At 34.2% G+C, this 23,557-nt stretch overlaps 1 protein-coding gene across 1 annotated transcript in view; it reads left to right on the top strand.

Annotated features, from left to right (window-relative positions):
* Positions 1–20,887: 20,887 nt before the first annotated feature.
* LOC101891646 (transcription factor Sp9) overlaps positions 20,888–23,557 on the top strand; it is a 126,254-nt gene continuing 123,584 nt past the window's right edge. The window contains exon 1 of the mRNA XM_059120889.1: positions 20,888–22,413. Within this exon, the coding sequence (XP_058976872.1) occupies positions 22,300–22,413 (114 nt within the window). The 5' untranslated portion in view covers positions 20,888–22,299. The remainder of the gene's footprint in view (positions 22,414–23,557) is intronic.

Below are 23,557 nucleotides of genomic sequence, written 5' to 3' on the forward strand. Positions count from 1 at the left end.
ACCATGGATCGTGGATTTTTTACAATTATTTATCAAGACTTCCTGACCTCTTTTTATCATATTTTTTGGGAATATTTAGTTTACAAAGCCATCTTTGACAAAACCCGTGGGTTCAACATTATTTTTTTTTCAAAAGCTCCGTCAATTGTTTTAGAAAAAATATTTAAGGAACCTCTGACCAATAATTTGATCTTGGAGCTCCTGACGGATGTTTTTTCAAGACCATCCTGGAACTTTTAATAAAATACTTTTTTTGCAATATCTCTGCAATGAACTCTTGATTGATACTTTTGCATTTATCTAGGAATTTTTTCAAAAAAATTTCCCCAAGAACTTCTTATCTTTTTTTTAATGTCCTCCAAGGACTTTTATAAATTAATTATTTTTTTAAGAATATTTTTATTAGAAAATCGTGGATTTCTTAAAGAATATTTTTCGATTTTTTAAAGATTGTTTTAAGACACTCTTGCCCAAAAATATTACATATATTAAGGATTTTTTTTAAGAGGATACTAATAATCCTGATTATTTATGACGAATTTTTAATTTTCTCCAGGTTTAAGGATATTTTTTTTTCAAGGAGCTCTTAATCGCGTATTTTTTGAGAATTAATTTTCACGAAACTCCCGTCCAATCCAAGTGGACTTATTTATTTGAAAGAAGTCCTGACCAAAATCATGGATTTTTAAAAAATATTTTTCATGAAACTCTAGAAATTTGCTTAGCCTCTTCTGTCTGATAATCATCGATCTTTCAAAAATATTTTTTCTCGGCCGATAATCGTGAATTAAAGATTATTTAATGCAAACTGAGACCGATAAATGCGAATTTATTTTATGTATTTATTTATTCAAGAATAGAAAGACCGATTACCATGCATATCTTTTTAATTCTTGGATTTTTTAAGAAAATCTTTCCAAGGTACTGTACGATAAATATGAATTTTACTGAAAATCTTTCTCTGAAAATCTTTTTAAGAATCACAGACTTTTAGTAAAAAATTATAAAAACTTGAATTTATTCAAAACAAAAAAATAAATAAATAAATAAAAATAAAAAAAATTAATAAATAAATTCATAAGTCTTGGATTTCTTAAGAAATATTTTGGAAGTCAAGAACATGCCATACGAAGGGTTTGTCCTTCGGATTTATTATTTTCATAGCAAATGACAAGCGTGCAATCTTTTGGAGTTGAGTGACATTTCCGTTGCCCCCTCAATTAAATTGCTGCCTAGTTTTTTACTGTTATCCCAATACCATTGCAGAGACGTTGTGGGTCAAAAAACCATATCCCAATCTGAACCGATTTCAATATAATTTGACAAAAATTGACTTTTATACCAAACCCCGTCACACCTTCCATATTTGATTGAGATTCGTGCGTCAAATATGTGAAATCTGCCGAGAACATAAATATGGGAGCTATATTCATATATATATATTGTAACAAATTTTGGGTGCATCAAATGTGTAAAATCGGCCGGCAGTATATATGGGAGCTATATCCAAATCTGAAGCGATTTCAATATAATTTGAAAAAAAATTGTTTTTGTACTAAATTAGTCACTCATTCCGAATTTCATTGGAATCGGCTTACGTATCGTGTTTTGTGCATTAAATGTGCGAAATCGGCCAAAATATATATATGAGCTATATCCAAGTATGAACCGATTTCAATATAATTTGACAAATTTATTTTTGAAAAAAAATCCTGTAACACATTCCAAATTTCATTGGAGTCGAAAAAACATATTGTTTTTTGCTGCATTAAATAAACGAAATCGGTCGAAAATATATATGGGAGCAATATCAAAATCTGTGCCGATTTTAATATAATTTGACAAATTTATTTTTGTACCACATTTAGTCACTTATGCCGAATTTAATTAGAATCGGACATACGTTTCGTGTTTTGTGCATCAAATGTGCGAAATCGGCCAAAATATATATGTGAGCTATATCCAAGTCTGAACCGATTTTAATATAATTCGACAAGTTCATTTTGTGATCAAAATCCCGCCACACATTCCAAATTTCGTCGGAATCGAAAATAGATATCGTGTTTGGTGCGTCAAATAAACGAAATCGGTTGAAAATATATATGGGAGATATGTCCAAATCTGAACCGATTTCAATATAATTTGGCAAATTTATATTCGTTTTAAATTCCTTTACATATTCAAAATTTCATTGAAATTGGAGATATATAGCGTGTTTGGTGCATCAAATACATGAAATCGGCCAAAAATGTATATGGGAGCTGTATCCAAATCTGAACCGATTTCCATATAATTAAGCAAACAATTTTAATTGTGGATTTTTAAGAATATTTTCCAATAATGTCAAGAAATCGTTAATTTTGTGGGTTCTGTCAATTTACTATAGCTGATATTTTATGCAAACAGTGACATTTATTCCTTTTTATTTATTTTTGGTTCTCTGGACTATTTTCCCCTCTCTACATAGAAAGCTTCAATTACTCCTTTCGCCAAAAAGTACATACTCTTCCAGTAGTGTCATCTTCACTGGCATCAAATGCCAAAAGCAGCAGCGGCATCAATGCCACCACTACTACTGCCACTACTGACAGTGGCTTTTATTGTTTTTAGTTGTGGTCGTTTGTCTGTCCGCCTTCTTTTCTTTCGTTTACTATTTCAGCTTGAGGGGGTTTCTGTATTCATTCTTTGGCGTTTTGTTGTGGCTTTGCAATTGTCCTCTGGGAATCATTGTTCGTTTTCTCCTTAGACAAGGGCTATTTTGCCATCCCCTTCTCTTACTTCTTAACTGAATGAAAAATAATCTAATCGTCCTTTGTTTAAGTCCAGTAAAATGCTTCTTTCATTCAATTCAAAGTCAAATGTGGTTGGTTGGCATTGAACACTTTCGCTTTTGTTGGACATTCGATTGTTCGAACAGGGGAGTTTGGGGGAAACTACCTTCGAATCTCAAGATAATTGTGTATTTTTCTGCTTTTGCAAATGTAATGTTAATAGTGTAGCTAGTCTTTTTGTGATAATAGAAATTTGCTTTCAAAAGTAGTTGGAGAGTACTAATCGTAAATTTGGCCATAGAAAATGTTTTAAGTAAAGCCTTGTGCGAAGAAGTCAAGTGCTAAGTAGTATGGGGGGTTGGGGGTCTTATTTTGGAAATTTGTTTTAAGTATCATCATTACTGCTAATGGAGTCATTTGGGTTAAAGAGCAGCGAGAGAGATTTTTATTTTATTTGCTTTTATTTGTCTTAGCGGCCTGTTTGAGTGGTTGCTAATGAAGAAATGTGTTTTGAAAACAAAAAAAGTTAAGAAAGAAATGCGGCAAATTAATGACCATTGAAAGTTAAAAGCCTTGTTTGGCAATTTTTGTTAAATGTTTTTTTTTCATTTTTGGATTTTGCGCAAGTGTTCGGCAGACATCAAAGTAAAGTGTTTTGTTTTCAAGTGATTATTTAATTTACATTTGGCTTTCGTGTGGTCCCTGCAAATGATGGCTCTTTTAAGCAAGTGCGAAAGTTAAAAAAAAATAATGATTTCCCAGTTAAAGTGTCATACGGCGAGACCAATACACATGATTGGGGATCATCAACACTTTTCATGTCGGAAACATCATTAATTTTCGCTAAGTGGGTGTGGAAAAGATTAGCATGGAATTTATGGTTTTCACTAGAAACATATTTTTAATTTTCAGTTTGAAGCAGGTTGTAATAATGGTTTTTCATTTCACTGCTGGCGAAGAGGATAGACATAGATCATATGTGTGAGGTAGATTTCCAAGAGACTATAATTTTACAGAATTACTGCATGGAATAAGTTTCAAAACTAGATAGCGAAAAATTGTCATTACGATTTGTTAACATTTTTACATTTTGGGTATGAGGTTTATTTTGATCGATAATTTTAACCCAAATTGGTATTTTTGGTCATTTATTTAAAATACGGTTATAACTGATTTTAACGGGAAAGTCAGTCCACTATTTTAATGTTAAAGTCATAAGTAAGTTTATGGGAAATTCTCCTAAAGCATAATTTTAAAAGGATAAAGGATAATAAGATAAAAATTATTCATCAAAAAGACCCTTTTGGTATCTCACTCGAGGATTGAAATTTTCGACAAAAATAATACTCTTTATCAGTAGTTTTGCCGAAGACTTTATATACCTTAAAAGCATTGATTCCAAGGTATATTAATCCGAACATTTCCAAATTGTTAAAGAGGAGGAATTTGCCCCTCTATTTAGGTAACTTAGTTTTAACTATACTTTCATAATCTGCTAGATTTTCCTGCAATTATTGAAAACATATTTTTGTTGCACAGTGTAATATTTCATTCCCGGTGTTGAAGTGTAATATAAGGATAGATTTTAAAATTCTTACAAAGTTAAATCGTTAAGCGTTGATGAATTAACGCTCACATAAAAGGTTGATGTTAAAATCTCTTAAATTTAACCTAAGAGTCACCCTAGATGAGGATGAGTGGAGTAGAGCGTGGAATTTGGAAATTCTTCTTAAATGATACGAAAAGTGTGAAATGATGCAACGTAATTTCGTATAAAGATCGGTATTTTCAATGTTCCATATTTAAAGGTATGAAATCTACTGGAACGAAGAAAATTGACCGATCGTTTAGAACTAAAATTTTTAAAAAGAATCATCCTTCGTGTGCTGTTGAAAATGCGGGTTTTTCGGAAATTCATTTTTATAGATACTAAAATGTAGGTGAAAAGCTAGAATTTAGAATATTTATTAAGGGTTACTCCTGGAAAAATTTTGTGGAGTTTTTTTTGGAGATATATCTAGTAGCTATATCCAAATCTCAGTCGGTGTCGACAAAATTTACAGTGGTATTTCTGAGCTGTATTTGCTTTGTTATCTCCTTTATGGTTGTTTTGAAGTGCATTTTACGGCGGTGGGTGACTTAAATAACAAATCAATGGAAACATGTATATGGGAGCCATAGCTATATCTGAACCGATTTTCGCAACAAATTTGATATACTTGTTTCTAATACTGAATATGGTGGGATGTGCCACAATCCAACTAACTTATTTAAATATTAAAAATTTTGCGAATAACAAAATTGAAATCGTACGAAAATATATATGTGAGCTACATCTAAATTTGGATCTATTATCATCCATTACAGTAGAGTTCGTCCTTGGGTCATATTCTTCATAAAAAAGTACATGAACCGACGGAAGGACATTCATAGATTAAGTTAGAATATGATGATATGCAGATCATCAAAATATCTAGTTTCCTTCTACATGTCCAGTTTCCTTCTACATGTTACGAAGAAATGCTTAATGACATAATATGGTATAAAAAGGCAGAACTTTCAATATCCTCCACCATTAGCTAAACAAAATATATTTTTTTAATAAAAGTATTAAAATTGAAACGTATTCCATTTTAAACAGCAAATGCCATTGAGATAGGCTGCAGAATACCGTAAAAGTTTTTTTTAAGAACAACATATAAAATAGCACCTAAGTTCGGCCAGACCGAACTTTTAAAACCCTCCACCAATTTGAAGGAACTTGAAAAACTTAAAAAAAAAAATTCGTAGAAAAATATTGTTTAAATGAAACCCATTATATGGGGGCTCTACGAAGACGATAACTTGTATACGGATTTTTTTATCGTAGGCCCATTACGAAATGTAAAAAAAATTCCATGGAATAATGTCGCTAATATCATCAAAATACCGAATATCAGGAGGTACCATTATGGGGTATACGATGACGTGGTCCTGCATTTAATCTGTCATATATTAAACACAGGTGAATAAAGACGCTAAAATCATAAAAAAAACCGAATGTCAAAAGGTATCGATATATGGTAGCTATACGGAAACGTGGACCGAAATGACCTATTTACGAACTTAACCTGCCTACTGAAAAAAATACACATGTGTGCAAAATTATAGCCTTCTATCTTTTTTCGTTCGAGAGATAGCTTGATTACAACATGCAAACAGACTGACAGACAAACACACTGTCAGACAGACGGACATCGCTAAATCGACTTAGAATTTTACGCTGATCAAGAATATATAATATATAAGAAAATCAAAAAATAAGAATATATATACTTCGTTGGGTCTCCCGAGGAGTTAGAAACGGAGGGTCAAAGTTAACATGTCAAAATGGGAACCCTTATAGATGAATTTCTGCCACAAGGATTGTCATTGTTTGCCTAAAATTAAAAATAGGGCTAGGATTTCTTTATAGGGCAACCGTGGAACACAGTTCTGACACCGGTTGTGCATTTGAAGAATTACATTTAGGAATACAAATTTTTTGTGCCATTATATGAGGATTTTTCGAAAATGCGAATGTTTATAGACAACGTTCCCTCACAGAAGGTAGAACCTATTACGGATATTAAATACCGTTTTTTTTATCAATTTCATTAGAAATCGGGGCTACAGCAAAACGTGAACGCATATACAAAATTCTGTAGATGTGAAGATATTGCATATTACAAAATCCAGATATGAAATTAGAAACAATTCGGTTTTAAAATATGACTAAAATTATGAAATTACCAATATTGGGAGTACAGTAATATCGGGGTATTAAAGAACGTAGACCTATATAGAACAATTTGGAAACATTGACCAAATACCAATTTTGAAATAATTCTGTTAGAGAATGTGGCTACAATTATCAAAATACTAAATATGGGGAGGTACCTTTATATGGATCTATACGAAAACATCGGCCGATATATCTCCCCTCAATCTCAGACAAAATTTGGATATAATATGTGTATAACCAAAATTTTAGCCATCTCGGTTGATTTCTTCAAAAGTTAAAGTGATTACCAAAGACGGACAAGTAGTATTTCGATGGGTTACAAACGTAATGTGCCCTCCATACTACGGTGGAATTTGGAATATATAGTTTTGGTTTCCATGTGAGGATAAGAAAGAGGTAAAAGCAATATTTGGTGTTTTTGGCCAGGAAATGTTGATTCTAACTCCTTAAAATTACTTTATTTTCCTTTTAGAAAGTTTCAGCGTAAGAAACTTTTGTGATCTAATTTGGTACACATATACAATTTCACACAATTTCTAGCAAATTTGGCTGTTTTGCTCATTTAATTTTTTATGGACACTTTAAAATTTTAAAAAAATATTAAATAAAGATGTATTAAAAATAACTTTTTTTATTTATTTTTAAACACCAATTAATTTCAAATACGAATTGAAAAACAATATTAAACCCATTGAAAATCCTTCACTCATTTCAACATAATTATGAAATTTATTCATTTCCAGGGCCTCCATAATAAATGTTTAATTTGATGGCTATTATAATCATTAAAAATCACTCCTTTGGCTCGTTCACAACGACACTCTGCTGCACTTGTTACTCGAACTCTGAAGGGTCCTCTACAATTTGTGTAAATTTATTTAATTAATTTTATTTGATATTTTATTGCGCTGTGACGCAGCGTCGTTTATCGACGAAAAGTTCATGGCAATAATTGTTGTTGGCAAACAGACGTACAAAAGTATTCAATGACGACCCTAGCCCCAACTCATACTTCTGCCGGCAGTGTCATTATAAAATCGTTTAATTTTTACCGGCAAACTTTTATCAGAAAATCCCCCCATCCACCACCAGAAAAAAATCATTTTTATTTAATTGTTACGTGCCAATATTCGACAATTCATTCGTTCATTTGGCGATGTCAAGTCGTCGTTGTCGTTATGGTTGTTTGCTGTCAATTTAATTGAGCTGTAAATTAGTAACGTTAAAAAGGGTTTTTGACAAAACTGTAACAATATTCAGTAAATTGTGGGCGTTTCAATTGCCGCTTAACAGTTTTTGCTTTGGAGATTTGTACTTTTTGTAAAGGTAAATGTTTGGAATTACAAAAAGATGCGCTTCCAGGCACTGTAAAAAGGTTTTTGACATCAGGAAAAATATATATTTTAAAGATACAAACAATTGGTTATTGATCGATCGAAAGGAACTGGAACTTTCAAATATAGCATGGAAGCCTTTCTTGATAGTGACAAGGCGGATTTTTTATAATTCCTGCTTTAGGGGAGTAAAAGATATCTCAGGTTCCCATATCAGCATACAATTTAACCACTAATGATAGACCGATATGAGCTATTGGAGTTATATTGAATCTTGAAATATTGCACGGGGGTTAGTCTTCGGTGTGTAGGCATGTGATTACGCTGGGTTTTTATAGCATACAATTCTGTGTCGATTTCCGTCCGTCTGTCCGTTTGTGGAAATCACTCTGGCTTCCGAAAGAAATGAAATAGGGTGATAGAATTTTACTCTGCAGGATTTTTTGGTATTGAAAATGGGTCATGTAGGTCGAAGTTTTGATGTAACCCCCATATAATGGTACCTCCCTATTCACCGGAAATGTTTCAAATTTGGTATTTGAAGTTCTTAATGGATACTACAGCCTGTGTCAGAAAATTATCCGTGCAGGTCCAAGCCTTAGTATAGCCCCCACGGCACCTCCCGATATTCGGTATTTTGATGATTTTAGTGAAATTATTCAAAGGAATTGTTTCAAATTTGGTATTTTATGTTCGCAATGGATACTACAGCCTTTGACAGAAAATTGTCTGTGCAGGTGCACGTCTTCGTATAGCCCCCATATAACGGAACGTCCCGATTTTCGGTATTTTCTAGATTTTAGCGACATTATTTATGGGAATTGTTTCAAATTTGGTATTTTGAGTTCGTAATGGATACTACAGTCTTTGACAGAAAATCGTCTGTGCAGGTCCACGTTTTGGTATTCGGTAGTTTGATGATTTTAGCTACATTATTCACCGATTTTTTTCCAGATTCCGTATTTGAAATTGTAATGGCTTATGATAAAAGTTGTCTATGCAGGTCCACGTCGTCGTCAGAAACTTTAACGGACTTTACTTTTTAAAAAAATTGCCAAATTCGTTCCAAATAGTGGAGGGTATTCAAACTTTGGCCCGAGCGAAAAGTACTAAAAATTGAATACTTTGTATTGGAAAAAAGGAATGAGCCTGCATTTTGAAATTCGGAATTAGGGTAACTGGATGATGGGTGAGGTTACGAAAGGATCTAAAATGGTACTAAACTTATAAAATCGTACCATTTGATGTTATGTGTACGGATAAAGCTGAAGCTTGATGTTTGAAATGAGAATCGAGATTTAAGAAAAAGTTTGATATATGAAGATGTTTTTGGAAATGTGTACTAAGTGTGCGAACTGTACTAAATGGTACTAAATTTGAGACAGTTTACTTTAGGGTGAACGGATGAAGCCGGAATTTTGACATTTTGTTTTGGGCACTCTGTTTGTGGTAAGTTTGTGATAAAGAGGTTTTTTTTTGGAAATGTGTACTACAAGTGCCCGAAAAGTACTAAATAGTACGATATTTGGTACAATATGGTATTGGGTGAACAGATATTGCTTGAAATCTAAAATTGTATATTAAGATCGCTGTTCATGTGTAGCCTTGACATATGGAAGAGGTTTTGGAAATGTGTACTATAATTGTACGAAAAGTACTTTATGGTATTTTATTTCTTGTTAGGTGAGTTCTAAAATTTAATGTTTCGATTATTGATTAGAGATTTGGCAGTGGTCTTGGTAATGTCTACTACTACGTGGTACCAAATTGGATATTGGGTTAAGGGAATAAATAAAATTTGATATTGAGGTCTCTCTCTCTCTGTTGGTATCTGGGATTAGGGAAATGTGATATTGAGTAAAGTGGCTTTGGATATGCGTACTAGAATTATTCAAAAATTACTAAATGGTACCGATTCGGGCATTGAGTGAAGGTATAGAGCTCCTCGAATTCCGAAATGCGTTTTGGAAATGTGTACTATAGTTGTACAAAGAGTACTAAATAGTACTAAATTTTGGAATAGAGTTGAACTCCTCAAATTTGATATAGGTCTTTCTGTTGGTGTCTGTGATTAATATATGGTGGTGGTTTCGAAAATGCGTACAATAATTGTTCGAAAAGTACTAAGTGGCACTAAATTTGGTATTGAGTGAAGAGATAGAGCTCGAATCCCGAATTTTGATATTGAGATCACTGTTGATATCTGGGATTTAGACATGGAGGTTGTTTTGGAAATGTGTACTGCAAGTGCCCGAAAGATACTAAATAGTACTGTATTTGGTACAATTTGGTATTGGGCGAACAGATAGTTTTTGAAATCTGAATAGTACTAAATTTGGTATTAGGTGAAGGTGAAGAGCTGAACTCCTGAAGTTTGATATAGTTCTCTCTGTTGGTGTCTGTGATTAAGATATGGTGGTGGTTTCGAAAATGGGTACAATAATTGTTCGAAAAGTACTAAGTGGCACTAAATTTGGTTTTGGGTGAAGAGATATTTTGATATTGAGATCTCTGTTGATATCTGGAATTTAGACATTGAGGTGGTTTTAGAAATGTGTACTGCACGTACATGAGAGGTACTAATAGTACTGTATTTGGTACAATTTGGTATTGGCTGAACAGATACTGTTTGGAATCTGATATTTGATAGTAGCACCGTTGATCATGTGTAGCATTGTCGTTTTGGAAGTGAACATAGCTGAAATCCCGTAATTTGATATTGGAATTTGGCTTTGAGATCTGGTGGTGGTTTTGCAAATGCGTACTTTAATTATTCGAAAAGTACTAAATGGTAATACATGTGGTATTGAGAGAACCTATAGATCTGGTATCCCAAATTTTGATATTGAGGTCTCTATTGGTATCTGGGTTTGAGATATGGAGGTGTGTTTGGAAATGCGTACTATAACTGTTTACAAAGTACTAAGCGGTACTAATTTTGGATCATTGCTAGTGTCTAGGATGGAGAAATGTATATTGTTTTGGATATGCGTACTAAATGTTGCTAAATTTGGTATTGGATTAAATGTCGTTGATTTCCCTGGTTTACAAATGGAGACGTTGACATAGTTTTGGACAGAAAAATTGGATGTGGGTTAATTGCGGTTTTTTTGCCAATTCCTCCACGAGAATCTTTAAAATGAGAGATTTTTTAATCTTTCTGGTGTAAAAGGCAAACCTTTTCTATTATGCTTTCCTTTAAGGTGAACTTTTCACTGACGAAGTAGCGGGAACTTCCTATTTTTAGATATTATTTGAGGGTCTAAGTTTGAATTCCCCGAAATAAAAATCAAGAAAATCCGAATGTTCTTCTCTAATATCTAACCCGAATATGCAGTTAGAAATAAGTGGAATACCCTTTCTTCCGCCAAAACAAACCAACTTTCATTATTTCACCCCACTAAAGAAGCAAAAAAAAAAAAAAAAAAAGGTTTCGATTGTTTTTCTGATTTTCATTTTCCTTTCATACATTGTCCGTGGAAACGTAGATCAATCTTTTCCGTTTGGTGCCACCTCCATAGTTTAATAGCACGTGTTCAACCGGGAGCCTTGCTCGAGAAGAACAAAAAAAGAAATGGTATCACAATATTTCCTAGGGAACCATCAAATGGAAAAACTCACACTTTAGCAATGAAAAAGCGAAAAACTGGGAAAACAGAACAAAAAAGGAACTCAAAACAACAACATTGCCAGAGAGAAACAAAAAATGTGGTGGAAATCTTAACTAGAAAATCACTAAATACATTCTCTTATGGCCACATATTTCTCGCTCCTCATATCTTGGTGCTCTGTGGAATATGGCCAAAGGAGGAGGTTGGCCTTAACTGGTTGTGTTTCAGATTCAGGCTATTTTCCAAAGCCAAGCATTACACTCGCACACACTACAAAGTGTAAGCCAAGCAAACGATAGGGGCATATCAGCTAGCGCCACAATGGCCCCCCCAAACATGTATGAAGTTATGTATCGGGGGGCTCTGTATGATTGGCACATATAAAATGTTGTTCCACCAGGCTCTATGCTTACGGTTGGTGGTGGTTGCCAACATAGCTAATCTCAACATTTGTTTTCCTTGCACACCGAACAAAAAAAAAAAAAAAAAACTGCTGGAAAATATTTGCTCACCAATAGCAACAACAATAACTGGAAAGCAAAGAACAGGAAAAACAATGGGGATCATGTTTGGGCAACAAATCTTTTTGCCACCATAAGGCACAAAACAAAATATGGATGTAAAGGAAAAAAGACAATTGCAAGAATAAGAAAAAAACCCCGTCAAGTTAAGCAAGACAACCGTGCAAGGAAAATCTATGCCTTTTGGCTCAAAGGCACACAAAAAAGAGAGGTGGACCCCAATAGGCGTAGTTTAACTCCGCATGTGTGGATGATATGAATATCTTGGCCATTGTGGCAGTGTTGCTTGAAATTGAACCACGTGACACAGAGTTTTGAATGAATATTTACATGAGTTTTGTTTTAGAAAAGCAAATTATGTTGGCGCAAATGATTTGTTTTTCTTTCATTGAGGGAAAGTTAATATATCGAAAATTAATTTATTTATTTATTTATTGCAGAATATCGGTGTGTCTCCTAGTTAATTTGAGGTGAATTCGATTGTTGGATTAACTCTGAAAGACCTTCCTGCCAAAATTTGTCAGTAAAATTGTGTGTTTTCCAGAGAGAGAAAAAATTAATTGTATATTGTCCTTACTTCCAATTTTGGTTGAACAGTGTCGTTTTTCTTTTCATTGATTTGATCTAATCATAAAAAGACAAATGGGTCATAAAGGGACCTATAGAAAATATGGCCAAACGGGTACGATTCTAAGCAGAGTCGAATCAAAATTCCAAACTGCAGTAACATATACAGGATGAGATAAAAAACTGCAACAAAGTCAAAGTCAAAGATTTGTTCGAATTGGTCACCTTTGGCATCGATTGTGGTCTTCAATGCCAATGAAACCGTCACGCGCTGCCCGAATGTTGCCCTGCGGCATTTTGGCCCATTGCCGGCGAAGCGCTTGCTTGAGGTGTTCGACACTTTAGTATTATTAAGTGCCAACTTTGCTTTCCAAAATACACCAGACACAATATCCGGAGACTTTGGTGGTCATTGTGCGCTAGAAATGAAGGGAGGAACCTCATTTTGTAACCATTCATGGGTGGCGCGTGCTAAGTCCTGTTGGAATTTCCAAAATCTGCGGCCAAAATGTTTGCGTGCCCAAGATTTTCGAGATAACATTCGACATTTAATATGATGCCACGGTCGATTAATACGAGCGGAGAGCGACCATCGGTTGTTATGGCGGCCCACACCATCACCATAGCCAACGCTTGAGTTTTGGTGGTCAACCAAAGGTGCACACTTTCAGCTAACCTCTTTGGCAAGTAAACACGATCATTTTTTTTACAAACTGGACAATAAATGTTTTCTTATCGGATAAAACCAAATTCGCCAGTTCACCACTTTCGGCCATGCGAAGTAACTCTTTAGCTCTTTTGAGTCTATTTTCTTTCTGTTGCCGGTGTAAGTTCTTGTACTTTTTGGAATTTCAATGGCTTTATCCCGAGCTAATTTTTCAATATTTGCCAAATGGAATATTGCGACATGTTCAGCTCATGAGCCATTTTTTCGAACCATTTCTGCTGGTATTAACCCCCTGTGGGGTAGATAGCAGAAGGAGTAATCCGATATATTCCATCTTTACACCAGATTTTGTGTGAATAAAAATATTGGAATGTTCGAAATTTGAGGAGAATCGGATACCTCTTTCGAACTTTATGAGCGGTTTGATTATTCAGTATTTTGTCCCGGTGTGGGGGAGGTGCCAGAAGGGGATATACCTATATCGATATAATCTATCCTCACACCAGGTCTTGTTTTGATAAAAGTTTTAGGATGTGTGAAATTTGAGGAGAATCGAATGTTTATTTTGCGTATTGTGGGAGTCATAATTAGTCAAAATATTGACCCCTTGTGGAGTAGGTAAAAGAAGGAGTGGTCCGATATATTTTATTATCACATCAGATTTTGTTTTAGTAAAAAGATTGGGATGTGCTACATTTGAAGAAAATTGGGCTTTTATTTCAAATTTTATAAGACTTATAATTATTCCAAATTTTGACCCTATGTGGGGGAGTGGGCCGATATTGTCCATTTCCGCACCCAAGTTAGCACTGACAAAAATATTGAGATGTGCCAAGTGTGCACAGAATTAAATGATCCTTTTTCTTTCTTTAGGGTAAATTATTTCATTAAGACTTTTGACCTTTTGTCGGGGAGGTACCAGAAGGAATGGATCGATATTTCCCAACCCCGAACTCGATCTAAGTTTCACAATAATACGATGTACCAAGTTTGGATCAAATCGGATAAAATGTCCTGAAACGGTTTTGATCTAAAGAGACCTAGGATCTAACACCGTTTTTTCGAAGAGGCACGTTTTGGCCGTTTTGCTGAGGGTATACAAATCCGTCGAAAAAGAACGCTTTAATAAAACTGTTTATGAGAGCTATAAGAAGGCATGGATCGGTATAAGTTACTTTCTGCCATAGGCTGTAATACCGAAAATACGAAATTCTAAAAAATCCGGTGAATAATGTCGCTAATATAATCCAAATACCATACATCGGAAAGTACCGTTATATGGGGCCTATACGAAAACGTGGACCGACGTGTTCCATTTACGAACTTATCCTACCGGCAAAAGACACTTGTCTGGACAATTTTAACCCTCTATCTCAATTTTTTTTCAAGAGAGAGCGTGATTACAACAAACTGACATCGATAAATCGACTTCGAACTTTACTCTGTTCCAGAATATATACAGTTTGTAGGGTCTAACATGAGTTTTTGGAGGAATGACAAATTTAATATACCCTCTTTAAAATTATGAATATACCCTTCATCATCAAACGGCTATAAAAATATAAACTTTTGAATCACAGATAAGTTTTAAGTAATTGTTTACATATTTTTCCATGTTTCGACTTCACATTAAACCACTGTGCCTCATGCCACTACCAAATACGGTGGCATAGGCATGTACTATTGCAAAAAGATCCAAAAATTCGCATAAAATATAATGTAAGAAAGAAAAAAATGGCCTCGCTATGTATACCAGTATGTGTTTCGATTGTTGTTTGACATATTTTTGAGTGATTTTTGATTTCATGCTGGGGGCAATGTTGCGTTCTTTAATCGTATTGGACGGATAGATTGACATGCGACTTGACTATGACTTTTGTGCGGCATTAAAAGTGGTTCACTAGCCACAAAGGAGCAATCTTTAAGATTTCCCATAAGCAGCATGAAATCGATACTAATGTCCTCTTTTCATTTTACCGGGAATAGATGAAGGGGAAAGTACGCCTGCAGAGATGATGATGATGAGGACGAGTGCGGTTTGCAATGACACGGCATGGTATGGTACGGCATGGCATTGAATATTTGTGGTGTGTAAAAACACTCGATTAATATCGCATGCGTCATGGCTACGCTTGAAGTGCGTCAAATATTGATGACTTCTTTGTTGTGGTAATACATATAGCCCCTGTTTTCTTCAGTTTTTCTTAAGACATACCCTAAAAAGCGAATGAGCAATTGTGGGGTTCATCATGCAAAGTAAGCAACCAACGGCAACCACCACAATTGAACGACAGGGAGGGGTGGTGGTAATGGAAAGTGGGTGTTAACTTTATCAAATACTTTACTTTTCGTCTTGGTTAGTTTCTTACATTTTCTCAAATATTTTCTGTGAAATATCGACAAAATAAGCTGGAACGCCACTTGTATTTAACGCATGTTCACATTTTCCTCTCGTTGTTGTTTGAATTTTTTTGTTGTTTAGAGGGGGATCAGAATTCGTTATTTTTAGACACTTTTTTTATGGCTTTCTAACACGCACTTTACATTTGCCGGGTTCCCCGTTCCCCATGGCCACCATTTATTCCTAGCATTTCATTCATTCGTTCATTCACGGGGCCTTCTGTCTCCTTTTTTGTGGTTGTCGTTTGGTGGGTGTTAACCAATGGGTGTGTAGAGCTGTGCGAGTTGTTGTTGTTGTCAGTGTTTTCAAGAATTCGAAACAATTCCTTGACTATTGTCTTGGATGATGTGGGGGGATGGTGTCATTAGAAAAATGACACAATTGTTGAGTTAAACTTAGATCATCGCCCGAATTGACGACGACGACTGCTCAAAGTCGCGTCCAACCAAATGTTTTCACACAACCAACCATCGCCCAGATGATGATGATGATTGTGATGGAAATTGTGTAAATGTGTAATGAATGAATTATTAGTTGTATTCCGGCTGTCCACTCTGAAATTTATGGGTTTCCGGATAACATGTTATTTTCTACTTAAAGAGGAATTTTTATTTTTGAGAAATTTTGTTTGTTCCTTACTTAGTGTTAGTCTGTTTCTTTTACTAGCATAATTTCTAAAAATAACAAAAATGACGCAAATACATATTTAAATTACTATAATTATTTATATCAATTGAGCTCCAAAGCCTTTATTAAAATTGAAAATTTAAAAAGTTTTCTTTTGCCTAATTTTAAGAATTTTTATAGAGCACTATCGCAAACCCCCAAAAACTTTCACTCTCTCATGGCAATGTTATATACATTTATATAAAAACATGGGACTATAAAAATAACGGTTTGTTGTAAATACTGCGAAATCCAATCGCCAACTGTGAAAAAAATCCGTGGAAAAATGTTAAATCATCAAAATACCAAATATCGGGAGGTACCATTTTTTGGGTTATACCTAAATGTTAGCCCAAGGTCCCTTTGGACGAAATCTATTTTATGACATTTAGATGACTGTCTGTCTGAGAGTACGAATGGAAATTCCAGATTTTGCTGTTCCTTTTGAATTCACAATTACCTATGGACGCGGAATTTCGCATGGGGCTAGAGCAGAAGAATACCAGTTTTGATGGTCATCGAATAATATTTAATGGGAGAAATAGACATTAAGCCACGAATGCTTTTAAATTCCATCAAAATCACAAATACGCGAAATGGTAATTTCTGACCATTCAATTGATGCTAATATCCAAAATATCGCCTATGTAGCAATATTTATGCAATCTCTTATATCAAAAAAGTTACAATTCTCACCAATTCAGAATGGCCTTTTGGCAGAACAGAATCGCAATAACAAAATCTAGAATAATAACTTAAAAAGTTGCTAATAAAAATGTGAATAATTTTCTGTAATTTTTGTGACATGTTTTATACCCTCTACCATAGTTTGGAGGGTATATTAAGTTTGTCATTCAGTTTGTAACACTTCGAAATATATTCTTGATCAGCATAAAATTCTATATCGATTTGGTGATGTCTGTCCGTCTGTGGAAATCACTCTAGCTTCTGAACAAAATGAAGTAGGTCGATAAAATTTTACGCAAATGTGTATTATGTCTGTAGGACTTTTGGTATTGAAAATGGGTCATATAGGTCCACGTTTTGGTATAGCCCCCATATAATGGTACCTCCCTATTTTCGGTATTTTGGTGATTTAAGCAACATTATTCACTGGAAATGTTTGAAATTTGGTATTTGAAGTTCGTAATGGATACTACAGCCTATGACAGAAAATTGCCGTGCAGATCCACGTCTTCCTATAGCCCCCATATAATGCTACCCTTCTTATTTTCGGTATTTTGATAATTTTAGCGACATTATTCACGGGAATTGTTTCAAATTTGGTATTTGAAGTTCGCAACGGATACTACAACCTATGACAAAAAATTGTCAGGTCCACGTCGTCATATAGTCAAAATATAACGGTATTTTGATGATTTTATCTAGATTATAAAGCGATTTTATCAAATTTCAATATTGTAATGGTTTATGACAAAAGTTGCATATGCAGGTCCATGTTGTCGTATAGACCCTAATATAACGGTTACATTTGGTATTTTTAAGATTTTAACAGAATTTTAACGGATTTTATTTTATTTATTTTTTTTTTTTTTTGAAAATTGCCAAATTCGGTCCAAATGGTGGAGGGTATTTAAAAATCGGCCCGGCTGAACTTACAGTCTTCATTTTGCAGTCGCCCTACAGTTCTCAACAAAAGACAAATAGGACTGCGCTGAAGCCTAGCATTTTGGATAGTTATCGGATAATATTTAGCTGGTGAAATAGATCACAATTTTGTGTGAAAAAAATCCAAAATAACGGAATCACTAATAAATAAAAAGTGCACTTCGGACCTTTACATTGATGGGAATAGAAACAAATATCAGATATACAGGAGATCATATAGGAACCAAAATTTTCAAATATTGTTTAGAATACCCATTAACACGACATATGGAGTAAATATAGGGCAAGTGCTTCAAAGATTAGCGTGACATCTTGGATTCAGTTGAGAGCCAAAAATTTTACAAGGCTTTGTGAAATTATCTCAAGAATGAAAAAAATGTTCAGTATGAATGGACAAAAAAACATTACGAAATTTCTTATTTTTCCGAAAGAGCAAATTATATATTTGACATAGTAGGATCATCGGCATCGTCAAATACCGATTCTTTATTAGCTATCGTATGTTTATTGGTTCTATATTGACTTTTCGAAATGAGGAGCAGTTAGATTCAACATTTGTTTTTATTATATAGTAGATACGGTGATGTTTCATAGAGGGGAACCTTCAGATCTGCAGAATTTTACCGCAAACTGTGGTGATGTAGGGCAGGGTCTAATGGCCAGTTCGCCCGACTCTAGCCTTTGCTTACTTGTTTTTTATATTAAAAACGTATATTATTAAATGGAATATTCAACTCAATTTATACAGGTATAATACCAATAAAAATCTAAACTTCAGTTTTGACCTAAAATCCTAATGTTCATTTTTTTAAAGTCTTCAATTTTTTTTAATTCATTGATATTTGAAGTGGAGAATAGATAAATTACTAATCATAAGTATTAGATCACATGTATATTTCACCAGCAGTATTTGAATAAAGAATTATATAACTACGCTTTTTATTCCTATACCTAGTAAAATAACTAAAAATAAAATTAGAGGCGTTTTTGGAGAAAACTGTTCCAGACTGAAATTTAATATGTTCTTTAAAACTCATATTAAATAATTTACACCCCCCCACCAGACGTGACAATTTTCATTTCTTTTCATTTTTTTTTTGTCTACAATCAAAAATTGATTTTTCTTTTCGGGCGTAAAAGAAAAAATAACTTTTATTTAATTTAACTTTGACAATGAATTTTTTGTGGGATGGGTGTATTTTAGATAGAATGGAAGGAAGCCTGAACAGCTATGGAGTCAGTGGTCATTTATTCCAAACATACACACACGTACACAAAAAAACCACAATTTGACATTGTCCATCCATCTATACTTAGAATAAAGGACAAGGCCATTGATATTGAATGGGTTTTGTGTAGAGGTTTGAGGAGGGGAATGGGAATTGAGGAAATTAAAAGCACCATGTGAATGTGTGTGTGTGTGCTCTTACACACATGTGGAGAAATGTAACAAAAAAAATATACCACTGGTATAACCATATATTATGGAAAGTGGACTAAATAAATATTTTAATAGAAAAGAAATAAAACAAATTAGTGGAAGAAAAAAAAAACAGGAATTACGAAAAGAATGAAATGAATATTTGAAGGATAAAAAGGAAAATTGAAAATGGGAATAACAAAGGCAGAAAAAAAACGGAAAGTAAAAGGAGCAGGGCGGGGTGTTTGGTGGCAGCAGCACGACTGTGTGCAAAGTAGTTTGCCCAGTTGTGTAACAATAAGAAAATAAAGAGCAAAATGAGGGGAGAGCATCTCATTGAGAGCGAGAGAGAGTCAAATTGCACATTATGCAAAATGAACTCAAACCAACCGGAAACAGGGGTTATTATCTCCTTTTGTACGTAGCCATGGGTGCTAAACAAGGCCAACTAGCTATTGCTGGGCTCTTCCTCAAGCGGCCATCGTTATAATTATGGGTTTGTGTTTTTGTATGGCACAGCTTGCCATCGTCCAATTGGTTGGTGCCACACCACACAGCAGGAGGCGTTAACATATGCTCTCGTTCATTTTTGTGCGGAGAGCAGCATCTAGCAACAACAATGGCAATACACAGTGAAGAGAGTGTGTGTCTGTTTGCTTGCTTGCTTGGTAGGTTCTTGTGTATGGCGCGTGGTTTTTGTTGTTCTTTATGAATGAATGGGGCAAAGAAAAAAAAAACACGAATAGGAGTTGTTGTTGTTGAGGAGTTATTGGGGTGCTTTGTGTTTGAGTTTTGGGTGCGCCTTGTGTTTACTGTTGGTTTGTAGGGGAATTTTTACAGTGAGAGAGAGAGAGAGAGAATTACTCTCCTCGCCATTTGCAAGGGGTTTTTGTTAGTCACCGTAGTGTTGTTGTTTTTGTTAACAACTTCTGAGAGACCATAAATAATACAATAAGAAAATAAAGAAATATAGCTACCAACACAACTACAATCTCACACATTAAGGCAAAAAATTTGATACAAGTTTAACAAGTTTTTATTTTCTTGCCGAAGCAAATTTGGTATTTCAACTCTCCTTTGTACTTTGGTGAGAGATTTTATGGATGGTCGCTAAAGAGGCAATTGTTGCCTTTTGATGTGTGTGTGTAGTATAGCAGCTGCCTGTAATTGTATTGGAAATTATTTTGCATGATTGTAAATATTTGCTTCGTACATTAAAGTTGGTTTGGTGTTGCTGCTGGCTTCTCTTTCAAATGGCTGGAGAGTATCGTGCATGCAGTGGCGACGGGCTGGTTTTTGTTGGGTGCAAAAACAAATTACCAAAAACAACAACCACACCACTACAACACATCTCAATCATATTCAGCTGCTGATTTTACTGCGGCATACGACTACTGCTGTTTTGCTTTGAATGTGTTTTGTTGTTTTTTTTTTCGTTTACTTACCTTCGTCTGCCGTTTAACTAGCGCAGCTATGCCATCGTTTGTGTTGTTGTTGTTGTTTTTGTTGCTGCTGTAGTTGTTTTGTTGTATCGTGTTGAAAGCTTTTTGTTTGCCAACGTCTCATGCGAAACAGTTGCAAGTACAGAAACGATCAGCTACGACGACTTTTGAAATTTGCGCGGATGAATAAAAAAAAGGCAAACACACAAAAACAAAACCACGACGACAATAGACGCCAACAACCCTAGAAATTTTTCCCCCAATAATATCCACAAAAGAACATGGAAATCCCAGAGACTCCACCATCGCCAGTGCTGTTGCTGTAAAAGACACAAAACGTTCACACAACAAACGCATTTTTAAAACGCATCCATCAAATTCTAGCTGCTGCCTTGTTCTTTTGTTGCAAATGGTTACGATGCAGCAGGTGATGACGATCCAATGACGAAGACAACGACGACGATGATGCAACCAACAATGCCAGCGAGTGAATGAAATGAAAGTTGTGGAGAAAAACGAATCATCATCAGTTTTCCAGGCAGCCAGCCAGTCATCAATCCATCCATCCATCTGTCTATTTACTCGTCTCGCAACAACAACAACAGAAAACGTTGCTACCCCCATCCAAAGGAAGGGTTAAAGTGATTTTCATATGGCAAAGCAAAGAATAGTGTTCCGTAAACAATCTCAAAATAAACATCAATATAATTTAACGGTCAAATCTGTGAATGAGAATAAACAAATGCAAAAAATAAATTCAATTGCAAAATTTTAAAAATTTATTGAAGAATAAAAATTAATAAAACTTAATTAGAACGAAAACAAAGAACCAAAAAAAAAAAAAAAAAAAAACAAAAGAATAAATTCGGTAACAAACGAAAAACCGTTGGGCGCCATGCTGAGTTGTACACCAATCGTTCTAGTAGTGAATCATTAGTCTACCTGTCAACACTCACTCCACCCAGGTTTGGAAATGCTTAACAACCATATGACGGATTAAATGAACAGCAGTAGGAAAAAATAAAGAAAATATCTACAAAACAAAACCCACCAACTGATCCTTAGAGCGGGCGGAAATTACAATAAAACTTCTATTGTTCTTAAGAAATAGAAAAAAAAAAAATAAAACGATCGGGACAAAAGGAAAAAATAGTTTGTGTAATACAATTAAAACAATGATAAAAATAAATTAATCGAACAAGAAAAAATAAAAAGATTGCAAAAAAATAATAATTATTATGATATAAAAATATTGAAAAAATTGTTTATAAATTACCTTTGTGAAACTTTTAGATACGCATAACATGAAACAAATCTAAAATTTTTTTTTTGTAATGTTAAACATGACCACAAGTGCTCACAAGTAATATTTAAAAAAACAAGCTATACTGATCCACAAATCCTTTACGAAAATAAATTTCTTGTAAAGTTTTTTAAAAAAGAAGAAGTGAATTAACAAATTGAAATCAAAGTTTTATAAAATTTACACACCTAAAAAGATAGCAACATGCTAACTGATATGACGCCGACGGCCGGCCAATTGTATGGCTCACAAATACCAACCATGGGAATGAATATCACTAATATTGCAACACATTTGCAGAAACCAACAGTTAATCCGGTAAGTTTACAACGAGGGGGAAATATTGTAACATGATTTAATTCAACATAGGAAAAATACTGCAATTTGCGAAAAAAAATCCAGAGTGTCAAAATGGATTTGACCGTCTAGCTTGGAGCCGAACTCATGAATGTGTGGAACCATTTGATTTTAATTTTTTACTAGTTAGAATTGTTGTGTTTTATAGTCAAAATGTGACTCATTTCAAATGTCACAAAAATTAAAAAAAAAAAATTAAATTATTCTAAAATTATTAAGCAAGGAGTTTCTTGTACTCGTAGTCCAAGGGTTTCCATCTTAGAATCCAACCAAAATCCAGCATGTCAAGTTTTTCTGCATACAACAGAGAATATAGAAAAGTGTTCAACTGGATTGCCATTCCATTGCCAATGTATATGTATTTAGACTACTAAAAGTGAACTTGAAGCTTCTCAACGGGAGATGGAATTTTTTCTGCCTTCATAGGATGGAAATCTATAAAATAGATATCGCACATTTTCTCTTAAAAAATAGTTCAGTATCGATTGGAATTTGAATTGCTAAATTCAAAATATTATTCAGACAATTATTTGCAAATAGGGCACAAAAAATAAGTGCAAAATATTCTTGCTTCAAAAAAAAAAAAAACATGTTTCATGTAGGACCAGTTTTTGATATAGACCAGATATAACGGTAGCTTATGATTTTGGAATTTTGATACTTTTTGTCCCAGTTTCCATCAAAATCAAATTTCATTTGATATTTCGGGTAGCTTAACTTCTTGCCAAAAATATTCGATTTAGATTAAATTTATGGTATATCCCCCATGTTACAAATTTATTTGCTGATTTCCAGTATTTCCAATCAAATCAGACGTAATTCGATATTTCGGACTCACATTGGGAATCCAAACAAAACAAAAAATCAATATAGGGTGCAATCAGGTTGACTTAGAATACTTAAGACTTAGATCTCTCCTATATTGAAGCTACATATATACACACAATCATACATTTCTGTGATAATGGTGTCATTATTCAGTGGTATTTCGCCTGTACGTTAGTGAGAATTATTTTATCTTCCAAATAGTGAATACATTTTTGGGGATTTTTGATATTGAAAATAGGCCATGCAAATCCAATTTTGGTATAGCCTTTACAGAGGC

Source organism: Musca domestica, unplaced genomic scaffold (assembly GCF_030504385.1).
Source record: "Musca domestica strain aabys unplaced genomic scaffold, Musca_domestica.polishedcontigs.V.1.1 18, whole genome shotgun sequence".
NCBI classification, from domain to species: Eukaryota; Metazoa; Arthropoda; class Insecta; order Diptera; family Muscidae; genus Musca; species Musca domestica.